Raw genomic sequence first — 18725 nt, forward strand, 5'->3', positions numbered from 1 at the left:
GTATGGGGACAGCAGGCCATTCTGGAAGAGAAAGGTAAGCAGGAGATATCTGTGATACTAGTGTATGGGGACAGCAGGCCATTCTGGTAGAGAAAGGTAAGCAGGTATTATCTGTGATACTAGTGTGTGGGGACAGCGGGCCATTCCGGGAGAGAAAGGTAAGATATCTGTGATACTAGTGTATGGGGACAGCGGGCCATTCCGGTAGAGAAAGGTAAGCAGGAGATATCTATGATACTAGTGTATGGGGACAGCGGGCCATTCTGGGAGAGAAAGGTAAGATATCTGTGATACTAGTGTATGGGGACAGCGGGCCATTCCGGGAGAGAAAGGTAAGCAGGAGATATCTATGATACTAGTGTATGGGGACAGCGGGCCATTCCGGGAGTGAAAGGTAAGATATCTGTGATACTAGTGTACGGGGACAGCGGGCCATTCCAGGAGAGAAAGGTAAGATATCAGTGATACTAGTGTATGGGGACAGCGGGCCATTCCGTGAGAGAAAGGTAAGATATCTGTGATACTAGTGTATGTGGACAGCGGGCCATTCCTGGAGAGAAAGGTAAGATATCTGTGATACTAGTGTATAGGGACAGCGGGCCATTCCGGGAGAGAAAGGTATGATATCTGTGATACTAGTGTATGGGGACAGCGGGCCATTCCGTGAGAGAAAGGTAAGATATCTGTGATACTAGTGTATAGGGACAGCGGGCCTTTCCAGGAGAAAAAGGTAAGATATCTGTGATACTTGTGTATGGGGACAGCGGGCCATTCCGGGAGAGAAAGGTAAGATATATGTGATACCAGTGTATGGGGACAGTGTGCCATTCCGGGAGTGAAAGGTAAGATATCTGTGATACCAGTGTATGGGGACAGCCGGCCTTTCCGGGAGAGAAAGGTAAGATATCTATGATACTAGTGTATAGGGACAGTGGGCCATTCCTGGAGAAAAAGGTAAGATATCTGTGATACTAGTGTATGGGGACAGCGGGCCATTCCGGGCGAGAAAGGTAAGATATCTGTGATACTAGTGTATGGGGACAGCGGGCCATTCCGCAAGAGGAAGGTAAGTAGGAGATAGCTGTGATACTAGTGTATGGAGACAGCGGGCCATTCCACAAGAGGAAGGTAAGCAGGAGATATCTGTGATACTAGTGTATGGGGACAGTGGGCCATTCCACAAGAGGAAGGTAAGTTGGAGATATCTGTGATACTAGTGTATGGGGACAGTGGGCCATTCCACAAGAGGAAGGTAAGTAGGAGATATTTGTGATAGTAGAGTATGGGGACAGCGGGCCATTCCGGGAGAGTAAGGTAAGCAGGAGATATCTATGATACTAGTGTATGGGGACAGCGGGCCATTATGGGAGAGAAAGGTAAGCAGGAAATATCTGTGATACTTGTGTGTGGGGACAGCGGGCCATTCCGGGAGAGAAAGGTAAGATATCTGTGATACTAGTGTATGGGGACAGCGGGCCATTCCAGGAGAGAAAGGTAAGATATCTGTGATACTAGTGTATGGGGACAGCGGGCCATTCCGGGAGAGAAAGGTAAGATATCTGTGATACTAGTGTATAGGGACAGCGGGCAATTCCGGGAGAGAAAGGTATGATATCTGTGATACTAGTGTATGGGGACAGCGGGCCATTCCGTGAGAGAAAGGTAAGATATCTGTGATACTAGTGTATAGGGACAGCGGGCCTTTCCGGGAGAAAAAGGTAAGATATCTGTGATACTAGTGTATGGGGACAGCGGGCCATTCCGGGAGAGAAAGGTAAGATATGTGTGATACCAGTGTATGGGGACAGTGTGCCATTCCGGGAGTGAATGGTAAGATATCTGTGATACTAGTGTATGGGGACAGCCGGCCTTTCCGGGAGAGAAAGGTAAGATATCTGTGATACTAGTGTATAGGGACAGTGGGCCATTCCGAGAGAAAAAGGTAACATATCTGTGATACCTAGTGTATGGGGACAGTGGGCCATTCCGGGAGAGAAAGGTAAGATATCTGTGATACTAGTGTATGGTGACAGTGGGCCCTTCCGGGAGAGAAAGGTAAGATATCTGTGATACTAGTGTATGGGGACAGCGGGCCATTCCACAAGAGGAAGGTAAGTAGGAGATAGCTGTGATACTAGTGTATGGGGACAGCGGGCCATTCCACAAGAGGAAGGTAAGTAAGAGATATCTGTGATACTAGTGTATGGGGACAGTGGGCCATTCCACAAGAGGAAGGTAAGTAGGAGATATCTGTGATACTAGTGTATGGGGACAGTGGGCCATTCCACAAGAGGAAGGTAAGTAGGAGATATCTGTGATACTAGTGTATGGGGACAGTGGGCCATTCCACAAGAGGAAGGTAAGTAGGAGATATCTGTGATACTAGTGTATGGGGACAGTGGGCCATTCCACAAGAGGAAGGTAAGTAGGAGATATCTGTGATATCTCCTGCTTTACCTTCTTGATGAATGGCACAATAACTTAATTTTTACAATTGCAGGTGAAAATTTTAATTTTCACCTCCTTTTGTGAAAATTAAGTGATGATGAATAGGCCCCCAAGGTTATTATATTACATCTCCCCCATGGTATTATAAATTCATTATTTTAGCACATTTCACCCACATGGAAAGTTGCATTGTGTACCTGGTTTGATGTTATTGAATTCTTTCTCTAATGTCTCTTCTGTTGTTGTGAGCATAAGATTTCTTACATATAGAATCTTAACTGATGACATTGTATCTTCATCTACTTCAACCTCTGGTTCTGCCCAGTCCACAGCAATCGGATGACCCCATAACTGAATGCGGCCTGTACACATAACAAGACAAGCAAAACAAGAATATATAGCTAACTGCCAGGACATTAAAAATACAAAATACAAGTGACATACTGTACATAGACATAAAGTGCTGTCAATTATACTGTACAAATGATACCATTTCCAGACGCATATTTATCTTCTCCTTCCCCAAATTACCTGGGCACTTAAACATAGAGAACCTGATCCATAGATGGACGCTATTGTGATCTTTAAGCTGATTGAGCAATCGTTTGGCATCGCGCATGTGTATAAGCGATTACGGATGCACAGAATAATCCACCGCAATGTGAGAGATTGCCAGCATTTGGGGGAAGTAACGGGGGTGGTCAGAAAAACGCAGACGTGTCTGACCGTTTAATTGCCGTTACATTGGCCCTTGCGATATCCTACGCAGCATGAAAGCTCTCTGCGTGTCAGGAGACCTGTCAAGTCTGCGGCTGGCCAGACCTACCGCAAGGGCAAGATGGCTGCTCTATGTGCATTGATGTCAACAATATATTTACACAGTTAAGCAACATCGTACGCATATGAGGAGGCATCGGTGGTGTCCTTATGCTCATGTAAGCTTTGGAACTATTATCGCAGCTGCGTTCTTTGCAAAATCACAGCTGCGATCACATTAGTGTCCATCTCTGATCAGGGCATGAGTTAGTGAGGTCATTTTAACCTTTCCTGATGCATAATGTAGCAGCATAACAGTTGTAGCTGTGGTTGGGGTTACAGTATGATGGACACAGGAACTCTGTTAGTTCCTAATGTTGGTGAGTGATGTGCACTTTCTACGTTATCTGATATAAGATGTAATGGCAACCGCAGAAGGCATCATATGTAAATGTAATACTCTGTTTTCTTTCTCATCCAGTATACTGTATCTCTACAGCATTATAATGCCAGAATGACCGGTATCTTATAATTATTTATATGCGTATAATTTCCTTTTGAATAGCACTAACATTCTCTGTAGAGCTGTACAATAAGACAGCATATGAGTTGCGACCCGTTTCCGATATATGAGATTGACTTGGACAGCAATGATCCTTCTGTATTCTTGTTCCATGGTTGGACCCGTTAATTCTGGGAAGTTTCCTGACAACTTCACCCTCTCACTATAGGAGCTGATTGGCTGGAGCACCATTATCATACGCAACAAGTTTTATCACTCGTTGGGTATGATGAGGGACACAAGAGCTGACCCGGGCCGCCCCCTTGAGAAAAGACAAGAAAAAACAGGATGATCGCTCCCTCTCACAGGCAGAGGAGACTGCTGCTGACTGCACACAGCAGCGTGCGCTGGGCTGCTCGGCTGATGGAGGAGGGGGGGCGTCAGACCCGGACCCCGGCGGGCCCCTCCAGCAAGCCCGTAGCCATGGTATTTAGTACCCCCCCTCTCGGTGCCCCTCGGTATGAGTAAACCCGTTGAAAAATTATGCCCAAAGATTTTCTTGTTTATTGTAATTATCCATCGCATATTTTCAATTTAGGAACATAACTGTCAGGCAGTTTAAACATTCTAAAGCTGAAATGAGTTGTGATTTCATTAGATTCACATAGAAGAGTCTGTATGTCACACCTGGTAGTAGTTTTCTCCTGGCCATGGCTGCGGCTCGGTGACTTTCATATTCTACAAAGGCAAATCCACGATTTTTAGATTTGTCTGCGGCGCTGGGATAGACAATCACATCAAGAACACCTTCTGTTACTTTCTTCATCTCCACTAAGATCTCTTCTCTCTTCTTCGTCTTTGGGATGCCACCAACAAATAATCGGCAATTGTCTACGCTGGCACAGACGCCCAGCAGTCTCCCGTTTCTGCAATAAATAAGTTTGTTGCTTTGTCTGCTTAGTGTAAAACTAATTTGATCTTATAACCTGACCATTTATGAAGCAAGAAGAAAAGGTTTCACTGTCCCCATGTAAATAACCATACAGTATGTATGTAGTCACTAACTCGAAAACAGTATGGGTTTCATAGCTAGTCTAATACGAAACGTGTTTCTATATTTGAATTTACTTTGCTGTCACTTACCTATACAATAATCTAAACCTGTTGGCTCACATTTGCTATTCTATGCAGAACTTTTAGTCATTTATCTTGTAGGCAGTAAAAGCAACAGTGACAGGTTACTACCTTAAATACATTTCCCAAACCCTCATTGATGAACAGTAAATAGCATGTACATAATGGGTTGAACACATATACTGTCAGAGCCTTTATCCTTACCGAATTTCATAATTATTAAGCTGTTTGATTGCGTTCCTGGCATCCTGTCTGTTAAAGAAAGTTACAAATGCATATCCCCTATTATTGCCATTGAAGTCCATCATCATTCTCATTTCGTAGATTTTTCCTATCTGCGAAGAGAAAATTCCATAATAAGGATGTGATACAGAAACTAATCGGAAACAAGTTCAAAGAATTCCTTTATTAAACATATAGAGGTGCACTGACCAGCAAGTTCCTTATATTTCCCACAGGAGTATGAGACTTGTTGTTCTTCACATTATATAATGCATAGATACATAGGGACTGATTAAGTGTTGCATATAGTTCGTCAACATCTGCAGCGCCTTGCGTGCTTGGAAATAAATATGGATCTCCACATGTAGTCATTGTGTGCAGCATCTATGCGGCTGCTTATGAAGGTACAGTAGCTATCACCACTATCAGTGTGGACAGCCCCCTACCCTTGTAGCAAAAGTACCTTCTGAATGAGATTGATCTCTGCTCACTTCTGAATCGATGTCAATTTCATCTAGACAATCATAAGACGCCCACTTATCCTATGTGCAATCACCCAGTTACACCCACTAAGTTAAAAGTGGAGCTCTGGCTGAGATGCGTACGACTCTGGATCCCCTAGGTTGCTCTCAGTTGCAGGCGCAGATGTATGCGCAGTTGCTAAAAATCACGAGATTTGACCGCAAAGTGTACTGGCCTGCAACTCATACTTACCGACTTTTGAAATCTCCTCTCCGGGACTGTAGATGTCACATGGCCCCGTCCCTTTCTGGGGAAAACCCGAGATTTTTAGGTCCTTAAACTGGCTCAGCCACTGTCCCAGAAATCAGACTGATATACCTGAATACAGGGCCACCAGCAGCTCTGCCAGGCACCGGTACTGGGAGGGGGCATGGCCGATTCAGGGAGGTGTGGCCAGTCCCCCTCCTTACAAAAAAAGGAAAAATATAATGTATTTGTGACTGCAAAGTGGCCGCACAGGAGGGTACCAGTGTCCGGTATGGGCGGGGGGCGCCATGGTCCGGGGGGCGGGTGAGTGTGATTCTCCCCCAGAACGTCACGTAAGGAGAGAGAGGACTGACTACTGCTGCAGCAACCTCTGTCCCTAGCCCAGCACATAGCGTGACAGCAAGTACCGCATTAGTGACAGGAGGGGGGGGCTTCAGGACGTGGGCCACTGCTGGGCCCCTCCAACAGGCCTGGGCCCGTGTAAAGAGTACCTGCTACCCCTCCCCTCTCTGTGCTCCTGCCTGAATAAACACTGGTTTGTTTTATATGGAATCCAAAAAGTAAAAGAGATAGCTTTTATGGATACAGCAAACAGATTCATCTGTTTCCAAGTTTTAGTTTCCATTGTATGGTGACCGCACAATTCATACTGACCTTTCCATACACGTCTTAGCATTTAGGGCCTGATTCAGAGGCGGATGCAGTGGTGATGTCAGATGCAAGCGGTTGATGTTTTCAGTCTGCGCATGCATCTGAGTCACACTGCGCATGTGTCCCGATAGTTACCGTACAAAGACACAGACCAAAATTTCACATAGATCCTTTTAATTTCGGTAGGCATTTCCAGTGGTAGCAGGGACGTACCTAGCCAGCCGTGGGTGTGTCACGGTCAGTGGCTGCATCCAAAGACACAGTTGCACCAACCCTAGCGGCCATGTTCAGATGGAGAAATTGCACCTGCCATAGGGTCGGTTCAATCTCCGATGGTGCATCTGATGGTGCGACCGATGGTGCATCTTAATACGTGTAGCGGCGGATTAGCGCCACAGCCGGTGGGTGTCCCAGTAGGCAGCACATCGGTTGTGGCATTAACACAATGATGCAATCATTTAATGATACAGCCACAGCGGCAACAGCGTCCACCGCTGACGCACCACAGCCTCTATCATACAACATAACTGTATTTGTTCTTCAAACATGCATTTATGAACTGCGTGTGGCCAACCCGGCGTGAAAAACTTGGAACACTGTTATTGTACATGATCCCATTGCTCAAAACAATTTTTGTTGTAAGTGAAAACCTATAAATACCACTTATTATTGCAGGCAGGTGCACATACTGTACATTTGTTACAGCAGGTAGGTGCTATAACACCTATCTCACCTATCACTGTACTTTGTAAGGCGCTGCGGAACACTTGTGGCGCCATATAAATAAATAATAATAATACAATAATTCAATTGTTGTTTGATTTCTTCATATTGACTATATAGCAACAATTTTCTTTACACAATTTAATTATCTAAACCATTATCTATTTTTATTATAGACCTGTAAATTTACCTTTTCACATATTGGTATGAGTTCATCCTCAAAAAGGTCTCGGGGAAGTTTGCCAACAAAGATCTCACATCCTCGCTCAGGCGGTGGCCCGTCCCACCCAGGAGGTGGACCTCCATATCTTCTCTGTCCATTCTCCTGTTGTAGACAGAAATGCCGGATTAATTAATGCATTACCACGAAAGCGGTTATGTTTTCATTTCTCTGTTTAATTCCATAGACATAACTTATGTGTCAGCTGTAAAAGTTGTTTGTTGTTTTTTCTTTACTTTTTTTACATTTGATGTTATAGAGCAGAGAGGACATCCCACACTTCACCACTTAAGGGATTTGTACAGTATATCTAGTAGCTAAGATGACCTATCTCTAGGACTTTGACAATTTATTACCCATTACACTTTTTGTTAATAATATATATTTTCATTGTCTACAGTAGTGAGGCAAACCTATGAAAAAAGGTTAATTCTATTGTTTTTTCAAAACATTTAAAGTAATAAGTGAATATTAGTTAAAAAAGGAAAAAAATCTAGTCCATATTACCAGCACAGTACTATCCAATAATACAAATAAATAATGTAATAATCCTTCACTATAGAGTTGGATTAGCTGCCTAACTACATCTCTACAGAATAGTTTATTGGAGCATTTGATAGACTTTCTCACAAATATGGCAGCATGCAAGAGCAATAGAACATTCTTTCCTGAATAAACTGCTAGACATCAAAGAAAAGGGGTAAGTCCAGTGACTTAATATGGCAATATTTTAAAAACAAATCTTTTTAAATCTGCAATGATTCTGTAATAAAACAGTAGCTAGTCTTATGCCGTATTTATAGAGATCTTTTCTTACTATGTCACTTCTTAACATATCGATCAATATGTATAAATATAGGTATGCAAAAGCAGAGTATTTTTTCAGCATATAATACATTATGTAATTCATTATATTACTCTGGTAAGTTACTAGAAAAGTGATTTACAACTGTACAATGAGTATAAAAGTACAGGAAGACGCTAGGCAAATATAGAATAAATTAGGTCAAACAATCGGGGTGAATAGATCCAGGCACCACAAATCCGAGAGAGGTTATAGAACGGTTAATGAGTCATAAGTAAATCAGTTGCATATGGAAAACAGTGAATGTGTGAGAAATAATGCCCAATAACTAATGAATAACATACATTACTCCTAATAGCTAATGAATAACGTGTGAGCAATAATTCCTATTCCTAATGCAGGACCGCAGTTCTATTATATATAATTGTACACTACATATGTAAAACAAAAACTTTTATCAATGGCACTGCTCCTTTACGCTTTACAGTATGTATAGATTCAACTGAATTTCATACTCCTGTGTATTTTATGGGTTCCGGACTATAGACAGTAATTAGATAGACAATGTCTAGATAGACACCAAATGTTAGACAGTCAATAGTTAGACAGGGTCAAAAGTCAGACACTAAAGTTCGACATGTAAAAAGGTCGACAGGGTCAAAAGTGCGACATGAAAATGGTTGACACAAAAATGGTCGACGCATTTATTATTATTTTTTGTTAGGGTTAGGCACTAACTGGAGGGTTAGGCACTTACCCCCACGGTTAGGGTTAGGCACCAAGGGGAGGGAGAGGGTTAAGGTGAAGATTAGGGCTAAAAAAAAATTTAAAAAAAATTTGTCGACCATTTTCATGTTGAACTTTTGACCCTGTCGACCTTTTGTCCCTGTCTAACTATTGACTGTCTAACATCTGGTGTCTATCTAGAGTGACATTGTCTATCTAAGTACTGTCTATCTCTTATACCACACCCGTATTTTATAACTAACTTGTTTAATGTTAAATAACAAGCTTGATTGATTTGGATAATCTGGACTTTGACATTGTGCAGTGTATACAAAATATAAAGATTGTTTTTATTCTGTAATGAGCCATTTTAATAAAGGGGCTAAAGAAAAGTAATTGATCCTCTCGTAATGTAATGTGAAGGGTCCTAAATTTAAACTACTCCACGTCGTATCTCTATGGCAGCTATAAAGATGAGGTGATTTTTGTCAATCAGATAGAACAGTTTGGACCAAAATGACCAAAGTTTTAAGCCGCGTATCCACTTGCTGATTAAAATGAGCGATTGAACAATAATGATATCGTTATCATTCAATTGCTCGTTAATCGTGCATGAATCGTGCATGAAAATGTCAAAAACGACCAGCGATGCGAGCTCCCACTGTTCGTTTCTGACATCAATCATTGCCTGAACATGCTGGTCAATCTGCCGGTAACGATAGATTGACCATGTTCAGGGATGAGGGAGGGTGTCTGTACAGAATGACATATCGTTCAGTGTAGGCACTGCAGGGGAAGAGGAACGACTGTACAATTACAATGTTGTAATCGTACTGTCGTTCCACTATCTGCTAGTGGATACGCACCTTAAGGAATCACCAAAAAAGCAGGCTGAGAATAACTGAAATTTTAATGTGTGACCAACTTTAGTTCTAACCCAAATTGTGCAACTTGTAGACCTAGCTCTGCACTAAAATCACCTAAAAGAGCTTTCATCATGTGTCACCAAATTGTAATTCATAATACATTCTATTATATTATATAAGTTATTGTGGGAGGGATGTACTAAAGTGAAACATTTCTTAAACCTGAAAGGTGCTGTTGCCATCGAGACAGATGGTATCAGAAATGTTATGACAAAAGTGATGAGCGTTCCTTTGCAGGGACTGAAAATAAATGCAAAAAATGAGCCTGTTATGGGAGTGTTGCGGGCGTGTCAGTGCAAGCAGCTGCAGTCAGCGACAAGCCCACCGAGAGCGGCAGTGGGCCTGGGTAAAGGGGTGTGTGGCCTAATCACAGGAGGCATGGCCACGCCCCCTTCAAGAAAAACAAAACAAAAAATAAGTTGTTGCTCTGAGCCCCCTCAGCCCGGTGCATAACCAGTGGGGGGCGTAATCAGCTTGATAGCTCCCCCCACAGGCATAGGAGACTGCTGTGGCTGCTTCATAGCAGCCACGAGCAGTCTCCCAGTGCAGGCCAGCACACAGCACCAGGGGGGGAGCGGTACCAGACCCGGGCCCCCGCCGTGCCCCTCCAGCAAGCCCGGGCAATTTGTACCAGCTCCCCCCTCTCAGCGCCCCTGGTCAGAGATACACAGCCGCAGGTATAGGAGGCCATGGTCAGATCTGGAAACTGCACCTGCCATAGAGCTGCTGCAAGTTTCAATGGTGAGACTGATGGTGGCGTATAAAGACTCATCGCTTGGTATTACAGCATGCACGGATGCTGAAGGTGGGCTTCTCAGTCCTTGCACATTCAGGGCCTGATTCAGACATGCACATAATGTTGATGCTGCATGCAAGCACCTGATGTTTTCAGTTTGCACATGCATACGAGACTCACTGCGCATGCATTATGCTGGTTAGTGCCGGGAGCACAGAACAAATGTAGATGCAAAAACTGGGGATTTCAGTGGGCGCTCCTGGGAGATAACGGGGATGGCTAAAAAGACACAGTTGCACTGACACCTACGGCCATGTTTACACGGATAATCTGTGTCTCCATAAGGTTGGTGCAATGTTTAATGGTGTGACTGGTGCTTCTTAATATGCACAGCGGCGGATTAGCGCTGGAGCCGGTGGACGTCTCTTTATGTATACCTTCGGCATTAGCATAAAGAATTATGCTGGGCCAGAGCCGTAACTAGACTTTTTGGTGCCCTGTGCTAGAAAGAGCATTGGTGCCCCCCTCATTCAAAAGGACATAATGCACCCAAAAAGGGCCATGACTTCATGTGGAAGGGCCAGGGCAGAGATAGGGGAGTCCAGGAGATGCTGGGGCTGAAATAAGAGGAAGCTACAAGCAAGAATGATAATAAACAGAATTTAAACAGCGCCCCCTGACCTGTGGTGCCCTGTGCCATGGCACCGGCCGCACTACCCTAGCTACGGCCCTGTACTGGGCATACACTATACAATTATCTGTCAGATATCTGTCCAATCCGGCTGGTTGGAATGAAAACCTGGTAATCTATGGGAGCAAATGACAATCGTCCATTTGCTCACAAACACTGGAAAACAGACAAAAATGGTCATTCAGGCAAATTGATTAAAACACACAAATTTAACCAATTTGAACAATTGTTTTTTGTCCTTTTTTCAGTGTTTAAAACCTTATGATCGACTGTCATTTGCTCCCATACATTACCACGTTTTCATTCCAACCAGCCAGATTGGACAGATAATTGTATAGTGTATGCCCAGCATTAGTCACAACCTTAATAGCGTGCACCAATCAGGCTGTCAGCCACACGGATGTACATAAGGGAAGTAGATTGTAACGGCATTTGCATAAAGTCGCAGATGGGCGACTGCCAATAGCTGCTTTGTGCACTTTAGAATCAGGTCCTTTATATGCAACATGTGCTACACTGTACATTGCTTTTGTAGTGCAGTTATAATGTCATTGATGTTGCATTTAATCTTTGTAACCCTTTGTTCCTGCTGGCAGTGATCCTAGTTTATCTCTCCATTCATCCTGGTTTTTCACTACACATCAGTCTTGTTGTAAGAAGGTGGAAGATGTACTGTAGTTCCAGTGTTGCTGGGTCCAGCATATTTTGTGGTAGTATGCATTACAATCAGTAAATCATTGCAGAATGAATGCACTTACTGTCATACTGAATTGTTGCTCTATAGCAAAGCAAAGGTACACAGGATTTTATGGTATATATACCAACTGCTTAGTCCATTTACCGTATCTGCTTGTTATCTCTTTATTAAAAATCATGATATCATATGTAATCCCTTCCTCTTTTTATAAATAAAATATTACCATGGCTGTCTATTTTTCTTCCCATTTTCAATATTATCAAGTTTATTTTATGAGTGTATTTTAGCTTTATATTTTAACATTATTATGATTGTTGTCAGGGCCGGATTAAAGGGGGGGCGACAGGGGCGATCGTCCCTGGGCCCCCACACCTGAAGGGCCCCCACACCCAGCCATCAGGGTTAAAGTGAACCGGAGGAGACGGAACCAGTTCCGTCTCCTCCGGACACCTAACCCCGGTGCCGCACGGAGACACCAGGCGCCCGCTGAGATTGTAACTAGCAGGCGCCTAGCTCCCTCCCCGCAGTGGCAGCCAGAGCCGGAGACTAGCGCTCACTCGTGAGCTCCAGCTTCCGGCTCAGGCAGTGAACTATAGGAGAGGAGCAGCGCCAGCCGAACGGATCAGAAGGCAGTAGGAGCAGGGCCTAAGGTAAGTATGATTTTTTTCTCTTTAGCGCAAGCGGTTTTTCCACTTCTGGGGGGGACATTACTCGGGGGGGAGGCATTACTACTGGGGGCATTACTGGGGGGGGCATTACTACTGGGGGCATTACTCGAGGGGATATTACTCAAGGGGGCATTACTATTAGTGTCACTACCACAGGGGGCATTACTACTGGTGCCACTACCACAGGGGGCACAACTACAGGGGTATTACTACTGAGGGCATTGCTATTGGGCACACACAGGGGGCATGACTACTGGGGGCACAACTACAGGGGTATTTATACAGGGGGCATTACTATTGGGAACACTACTACTGGGGGTATAACTACAGGAGGCATTGCATAGGGGGCACTGCATAAGGGGCAACACTCCTGGGGGCACTCTTACTGGGTGCACTGCATAAAGGGCATGTAATAGGGGCCCCCACATGTTTGTTGCCCAGGGGCCCCCACAGACCTTAATACGGCCTTCATTGTTGTTATTATTTTTGTTCAGATTTACTGATAGCATGTTTATGATTATGTATATGTCTCCTGCCTGGTGATGTAAGTAACTAGTCCTGTGTGAACGGGAAAGCTACTGTAAATACCCTCAAAATGTTGGTTCAGCTCTAAACGGCTACATCCTCTGTGCTCAGTTGTACACTGCAAATAGCTATGGGGGAATTCACTTAGCCAGGAGGACATCATGTGTTGTGTAGCTGCTGACATAGGGGCTGATTCAGCCCTGGGGACAGTCCCCATTTGGTCGCATTGATGGATGTGTTTGTGACTGTGCATGCGATGCAGTGGGCATGTCTCGTGATGGTGCTGCGTCTGTGACCACAGTACCCTGTTAGCTGTAGCATGGTTGACAGGCTGCGTCTGCAAGCATTTTGGGGCGGCAACGGGGAGTGTTCCAGAAAACGGGAGTACCTGCCCCGTTTTCTCAGAGTGCCAAAGCCAGTGATTGCGTCCTTGGGCATAGTTTCACTGACCCCGGCATTGTAGTATTGCCTGGTATCCAGTGTTACTCAGAGGTCTGATGCTGCGACCGATGGTGACACAGTTGATCTGATGCTGTGACACAGGCAGCAGATCAGAGAATCCGGCAGTGGGAGTCTCCTACAGCTTTTGCATAATTTTGCTAAGCCGCTGTGTACAAAGATGCAGTGACAGCGACATTTGCGTCCACCTCTGAATCCGGTACATAGTAGCGCATGTGCAGGACAGGTCTGCGATGTCACAAGCAGTCTGGCAGGAGGCTATCAGTGATTGACAGTCTGCTGCTGTTTCGGGTCGGGAAAAAATGGAGGCGTGTCGCCGCTGTTGGAGAGGAGTGGAGAGGCTAGGATCTCTGTCGGCTGACGAAGATGTCCTGGCCTCTTTTACTCATCTGCGGCGGCCGGCTTGGGTGACGGTGACAATAATCACCGGCGGTGTTACAGCGTGCAGAGTGGCAGAAAGTAGGCGTCTCAGTCCTGGCACATTCAGGCGCAGCTGCTGTACCAGGGGAAGGCTGATGCTAACATTTGCATAATATCCCAGACGCCACTCCAGCATCAGATGCAAGAGCAGATGCAGCAGCCTCCACCTTTGAATCAGGTCCATAGGGAGCAAAGAAAAATTCTATGCTAATGTTATTCATGATGTGGATAGATATTAAAACAAAACCATTATTTGTATTAACCAATACTTGGCACAGCCTATCACAGAATGTGGGATGGTTACTACTCTTAGGCAGGGGCGTATCTTCCCATTGTCCAGGATGGCACTTGACAGGGGCGCCGGCCAAAAGGGGGGGCGCCATCCGGCAGTGCCACCAGCAGCCAATGGGTGGACTACCCCCGCTAGTCCCCTTGCCCCACAAGTGTACGGCAGACCACAGGGAGAGCAATCTGCCCTACACAGTAACAAACACACAGCCGCCAGCGGTGGCTGTCTGTTTGTTATAGCAACCAGCCAATGAGAGTCATTGGCTGCTGTGTCGTCCATGGATGAAGCCGGCAGGAGCTCACTCATGAGCTCTGCCTTCCGGCTTCTCCCACAGCGGGTGATGGGAGAGATGTTATGACGTCTCTCCCATCCCATAGTGCAAAGTGTGAGAGCGGGCCCCGAGGAGTGGACAGTGGCGGTCATCGGCAGGAGCGGGGATCAGGTAAGTTGCTTTTTTTTTCTGTGTGTGTGTTTTTTTTCTGCCACAGCACAGGGGGGAGTGTGGCTACTAGGGGGCACTGTATAGGGGGTGGCCACTACTGGGGGCACTTCATGGGGGGGTGGCCACTACTGACAGCACTGTATAGGGGGGGCTGCTACTGGGGGCACGTTATGGGGGGATGGCCGCTACTGGGGGCACTGTATAGGGGGGGCCACTACTGGGGGCACATTATGGGGGGGGCGCTACTGGGGGCACTGTATAGGGGGGACTACTACTGAGGACACTGTATAGGGGGGACTACTATTTGGGGGCAATGCATAAGGGGGACTACTACTGGGGGCATTGCATAGGGTGGAATACTACTGGGGGCACTGCATAGGGGGACTACTACTGGGGGCACTTCCTGAAATTATGGGGGGAGGGGGGTGCCAGTCCATTACCTTGCCAGGGGCGCTCGGATCCCTAGATACACCCCTGCTCTTAGGGACCTATTTCTCAAATAGTCCCTAGCATTTGCTACCCCCACTGATCTGTAGACCCTTGCTCTATATGGTCAAAAACATCTCTTTGATTTTTAATATATATATTGTCTATTTTGAGTGGGATATTATCCAATATATTATGGTCACGTGTACATCATCTATAAGATAACAACCCACATACATTAAATAAATAAATTGTATTTTTTATGTGATGACACTATTGTTTAATAATGATATGTTTATAGTTTTACAAAGGCCACAGATATAGAAAGCATATTTGTCATATTTAGTAGAGGGTATGCTATTCCTTACAGGACCCAAGTGCCCACAAAAAACCCTTCCAATGTAAAACATGGACAGGCAATCATTGCCATTAGATATAAAAGTAGAGCTACAGTTGTATTTGGATTAGACATGTATCAATAATCAGAACTAGAGACACAGGGGGAGATGTATCAAACATATGAGTGAGAAGTTTGAGTGAGAAGTTGCCTATCAGCTTCTAACTGTCATTTTATAGACCGTGCTAGATAAATGACATTTACAAGCTGATTAGTTGCTATGGGAAACTTTTCCACTTTATCTCTCTAAAACATGTGATACATCTCCCCTACAGTCTTTTAAGCCCCATTGATAATTACTGCAACAACAGCTACTTTTTACATCAGTCTGTATATATTTAACAATAATCCCACTCATTTAAGTTATAACTATATTCATTTCACAAGAGCACCTCTCACTTCTAAAGCTGCATACACACGGTACGATCTCTGCCACCAACGACTTGAAAGATATCTTTCAGTGAAGTCATCCTGCCACATCTCTGAACAGGCAAAGTTAACAATATCGTGCAAGTTGGCCTGCATGTACGGACGATCCTAAATATCGTTATCATTCATGCGGGAATGCACATCATTGGTCATTCACTGCATAAAAACAAACGATATATCGTTGAACGATATCGTTATCATTCATAGATATTGTACCGTTTGTAAGCAACTTTGCTCTTCTCTCCTGATAATGCCTCTCTATACAGTTTGGATAGGTATACCAGCTTAACTTTATCTGGATGGTACAAAGGGCCTGATTCAGAGTTAGGAGCAAATATAAAAATAGCAATTCGGCACAACCATGCTGCACCGCAGATGGGGCAGATTTAGATTTGGTAGGGATGTGTCCGAGCAAAATTCTAAATTTTAGTGTACAAAAGTATTTGTTCACTACATTCAAAAGCAGCCAGTGTTTTCCCTGCATGTAAAAAATGAAATGCATTTGCACCCCTTGCATTGCAACATGGTTTGTTCCAGGAGCAAATTGCTCCTATGTTGCTCTTTTTTTATTTGCTCCTATCTCTGACTCAGGCTCTCAGTGCAGATTTAGCTATTATAAGTATACAATGTTGTTTGAGCAGAGTATTTGTGGATATACATATCAGTAACTTGGAACTGCATTAATACTTCACAGTATGATACCTGATATAATTCTACTGATAAAATGACAGATCAAACCTTCCATATCTACAGCTTTCAGTGGTTGCCTACCTGTGTCAAACTATATCCTGTGCGCTGAATCAGTGCACGCAGTGCGACTTCTTTCTGAGTGGTGGCCAGTCCATCCCCGGATTTTTGATTTGATTCCATTGTGAATGATTATCAGCAAAAAATCAGGTTAATTAGGTGTGCTCACTGCAATCAAATTTAAGATAAATTAAATGAATTAATATTTCTAGAAGTAAAAAGGTTAAATATATCATTCGAGTTTCAATTATTATATGTTACAAAGAATACAGAAATTAATTGTTGAGTGCTTGAAATGATAGCCCTATATTTTAGTTGTATAATACTGTAGTTACATATGGTGTATAACACATCAATTGATAGTCTTGTGCTGCTGATATACAAATGATATGACTTATACCCCTTTCAGACTTAAGCCTAAAACCCGGGTCTTAGCGTGTGAACGTGCATCAACTCGGGTCTGGTGTAAGTCTGGAAGGTGCAACCCGGGTTGAAAGTCCTAGGTCTGCTACCCTGCTCGCTAGCAGGGTTTTTTCCGGGACTCACGCATAAAACAAACTGATTGGCTGGGGACAGTGGTGTTTGGAAAAGCTGAAAGACACAGGTCTGGTATGAAGGGTGACGACCCAGTAATTACCCGGATCGTCCCCGTAAGTATGAAAAGATTAGCCCTGCTTCAGAATGGGCTCTGTGTCCCTGGTCCGAGCCGGGTTGAAACTGGGAATTTAGGTCTGAAAGTGGAATAAGAGCATAATGAAGATGATATATGACTTTATAGTGAATCATTGCACAAAGAGAAAGACATGTTTTACATTACACTACTACAATGCATAAAGCTGCTAAACAAGTTTATGGAGCAGAAAGATGTTGTAGATATTTCTCAGATTATTGATTTAGGGCCTCATTTAAAGTTGAGAGAAAATTCAGCCAGAAGGTTCAATCTTGCACCTTGGCAAAACCACGTTATCCTGCAAAGGGACCAACTTCAAAATGTGCAGATTGCTTTAGAGCTGGCAGCGGGATGTGTCCTAGTACAACTTTCATTATACAATAAAGCTGTTAAGTATTTGTGTGCTATATGGAACAGCATATAAGTATTTTCTCTGTATGCAAAATAAAAATTGCATGTGCACCCCTTGTCCTGCAATATGGTTTGTCCCGGTGCATATTTGCTTCCATTAGCTGGGTTTGATCCTAACTCTAAATGTCTTTATATTGCATACATTGCTAACTCACAGTGGAGGTCATTTATGACTTGCACTCAATGCACAGAGCAAATTGGTCTCATTTTCTACAGGAGCATCTGGATGGATCACCCAGCACACATAATAGTGTACGCCCAATGTTTGTTTTCTATGGAAAAAGGTACCGATACTACTTTAAAATGAAATTTAACTATACTTAATGAGACTGCTAAAAGTTCTGTGGCCATATAAGTGTCTCCCTAGTGTATTAAGTGGCTGGAATGAACTAGTCTGGTGATACAAGTTCCAAGAACGAGTGTTAGAAGAACACACAAACAATGACTACAGAAGAACTTCCTGTTTCCAGAAAGAAAAAAGGTGCCAGTACTCAGTATCATTGAGTACCATCAGGAAAAAGCCAAAGGACATTTTAATAGAAGAGAGGACCCGTGTACATACTCAAGGCCTCGTTCAGTACAGATCACAATTGCGATTGCAACTGCGAATTCGCATGTAATGCAGTTGCGAAAATATGCTAATGTCTGCCACATCTCTGCCAGCATAAAGACGTCCACTGCTGCTTTCTCACATCCGTCCAACCTTGCACAGCTGCTTAAACATCGGTACCATTGAAGCACATTGACCACTCACAAAGCATTTACAGCAGGTCTGACCAGCCGCAGAAACTGCAAGCCTCGTTGCACGCAGTGGGTACTCCAGCTGCATATGCAATCGCAGTGGCTAATAATTTATGCACATCCACAGTGGCGTCA

At 44.1% G+C, this 18725-nt stretch overlaps 1 protein-coding gene across 1 annotated transcript; it reads right to left on the bottom strand.

Annotated features, from left to right (window-relative positions):
• Positions 1-2645: 2645 nt before the first annotated feature.
• On the bottom strand, positions 2646-16891 carry LOC148473396 (APOBEC1 complementation factor; the record flags this gene model as incomplete). The annotated part of the gene is made up of 5 exons (XM_088459637.1): positions 16793-16891; positions 7356-7490; positions 5045-5175; positions 4394-4632; positions 2646-2810 (listed from the first exon to the last, which is right to left on the bottom strand). Coding segments are annotated over exons 1-5 (769 nt in total), but the record flags the coding sequence as incomplete, so codon positions are not given.
• Between the last annotated feature and the right edge of the window lie 1834 nt (positions 16892-18725).

The sequence above is a fragment of the Taudactylus pleione genome, unplaced genomic scaffold (assembly GCF_031769625.1).
Source record: "Taudactylus pleione unplaced genomic scaffold, aTauple2 ptg000918l, whole genome shotgun sequence".
Taxonomy (NCBI): Eukaryota; Metazoa; Chordata; class Amphibia; order Anura; family Myobatrachidae; genus Taudactylus; species Taudactylus pleione.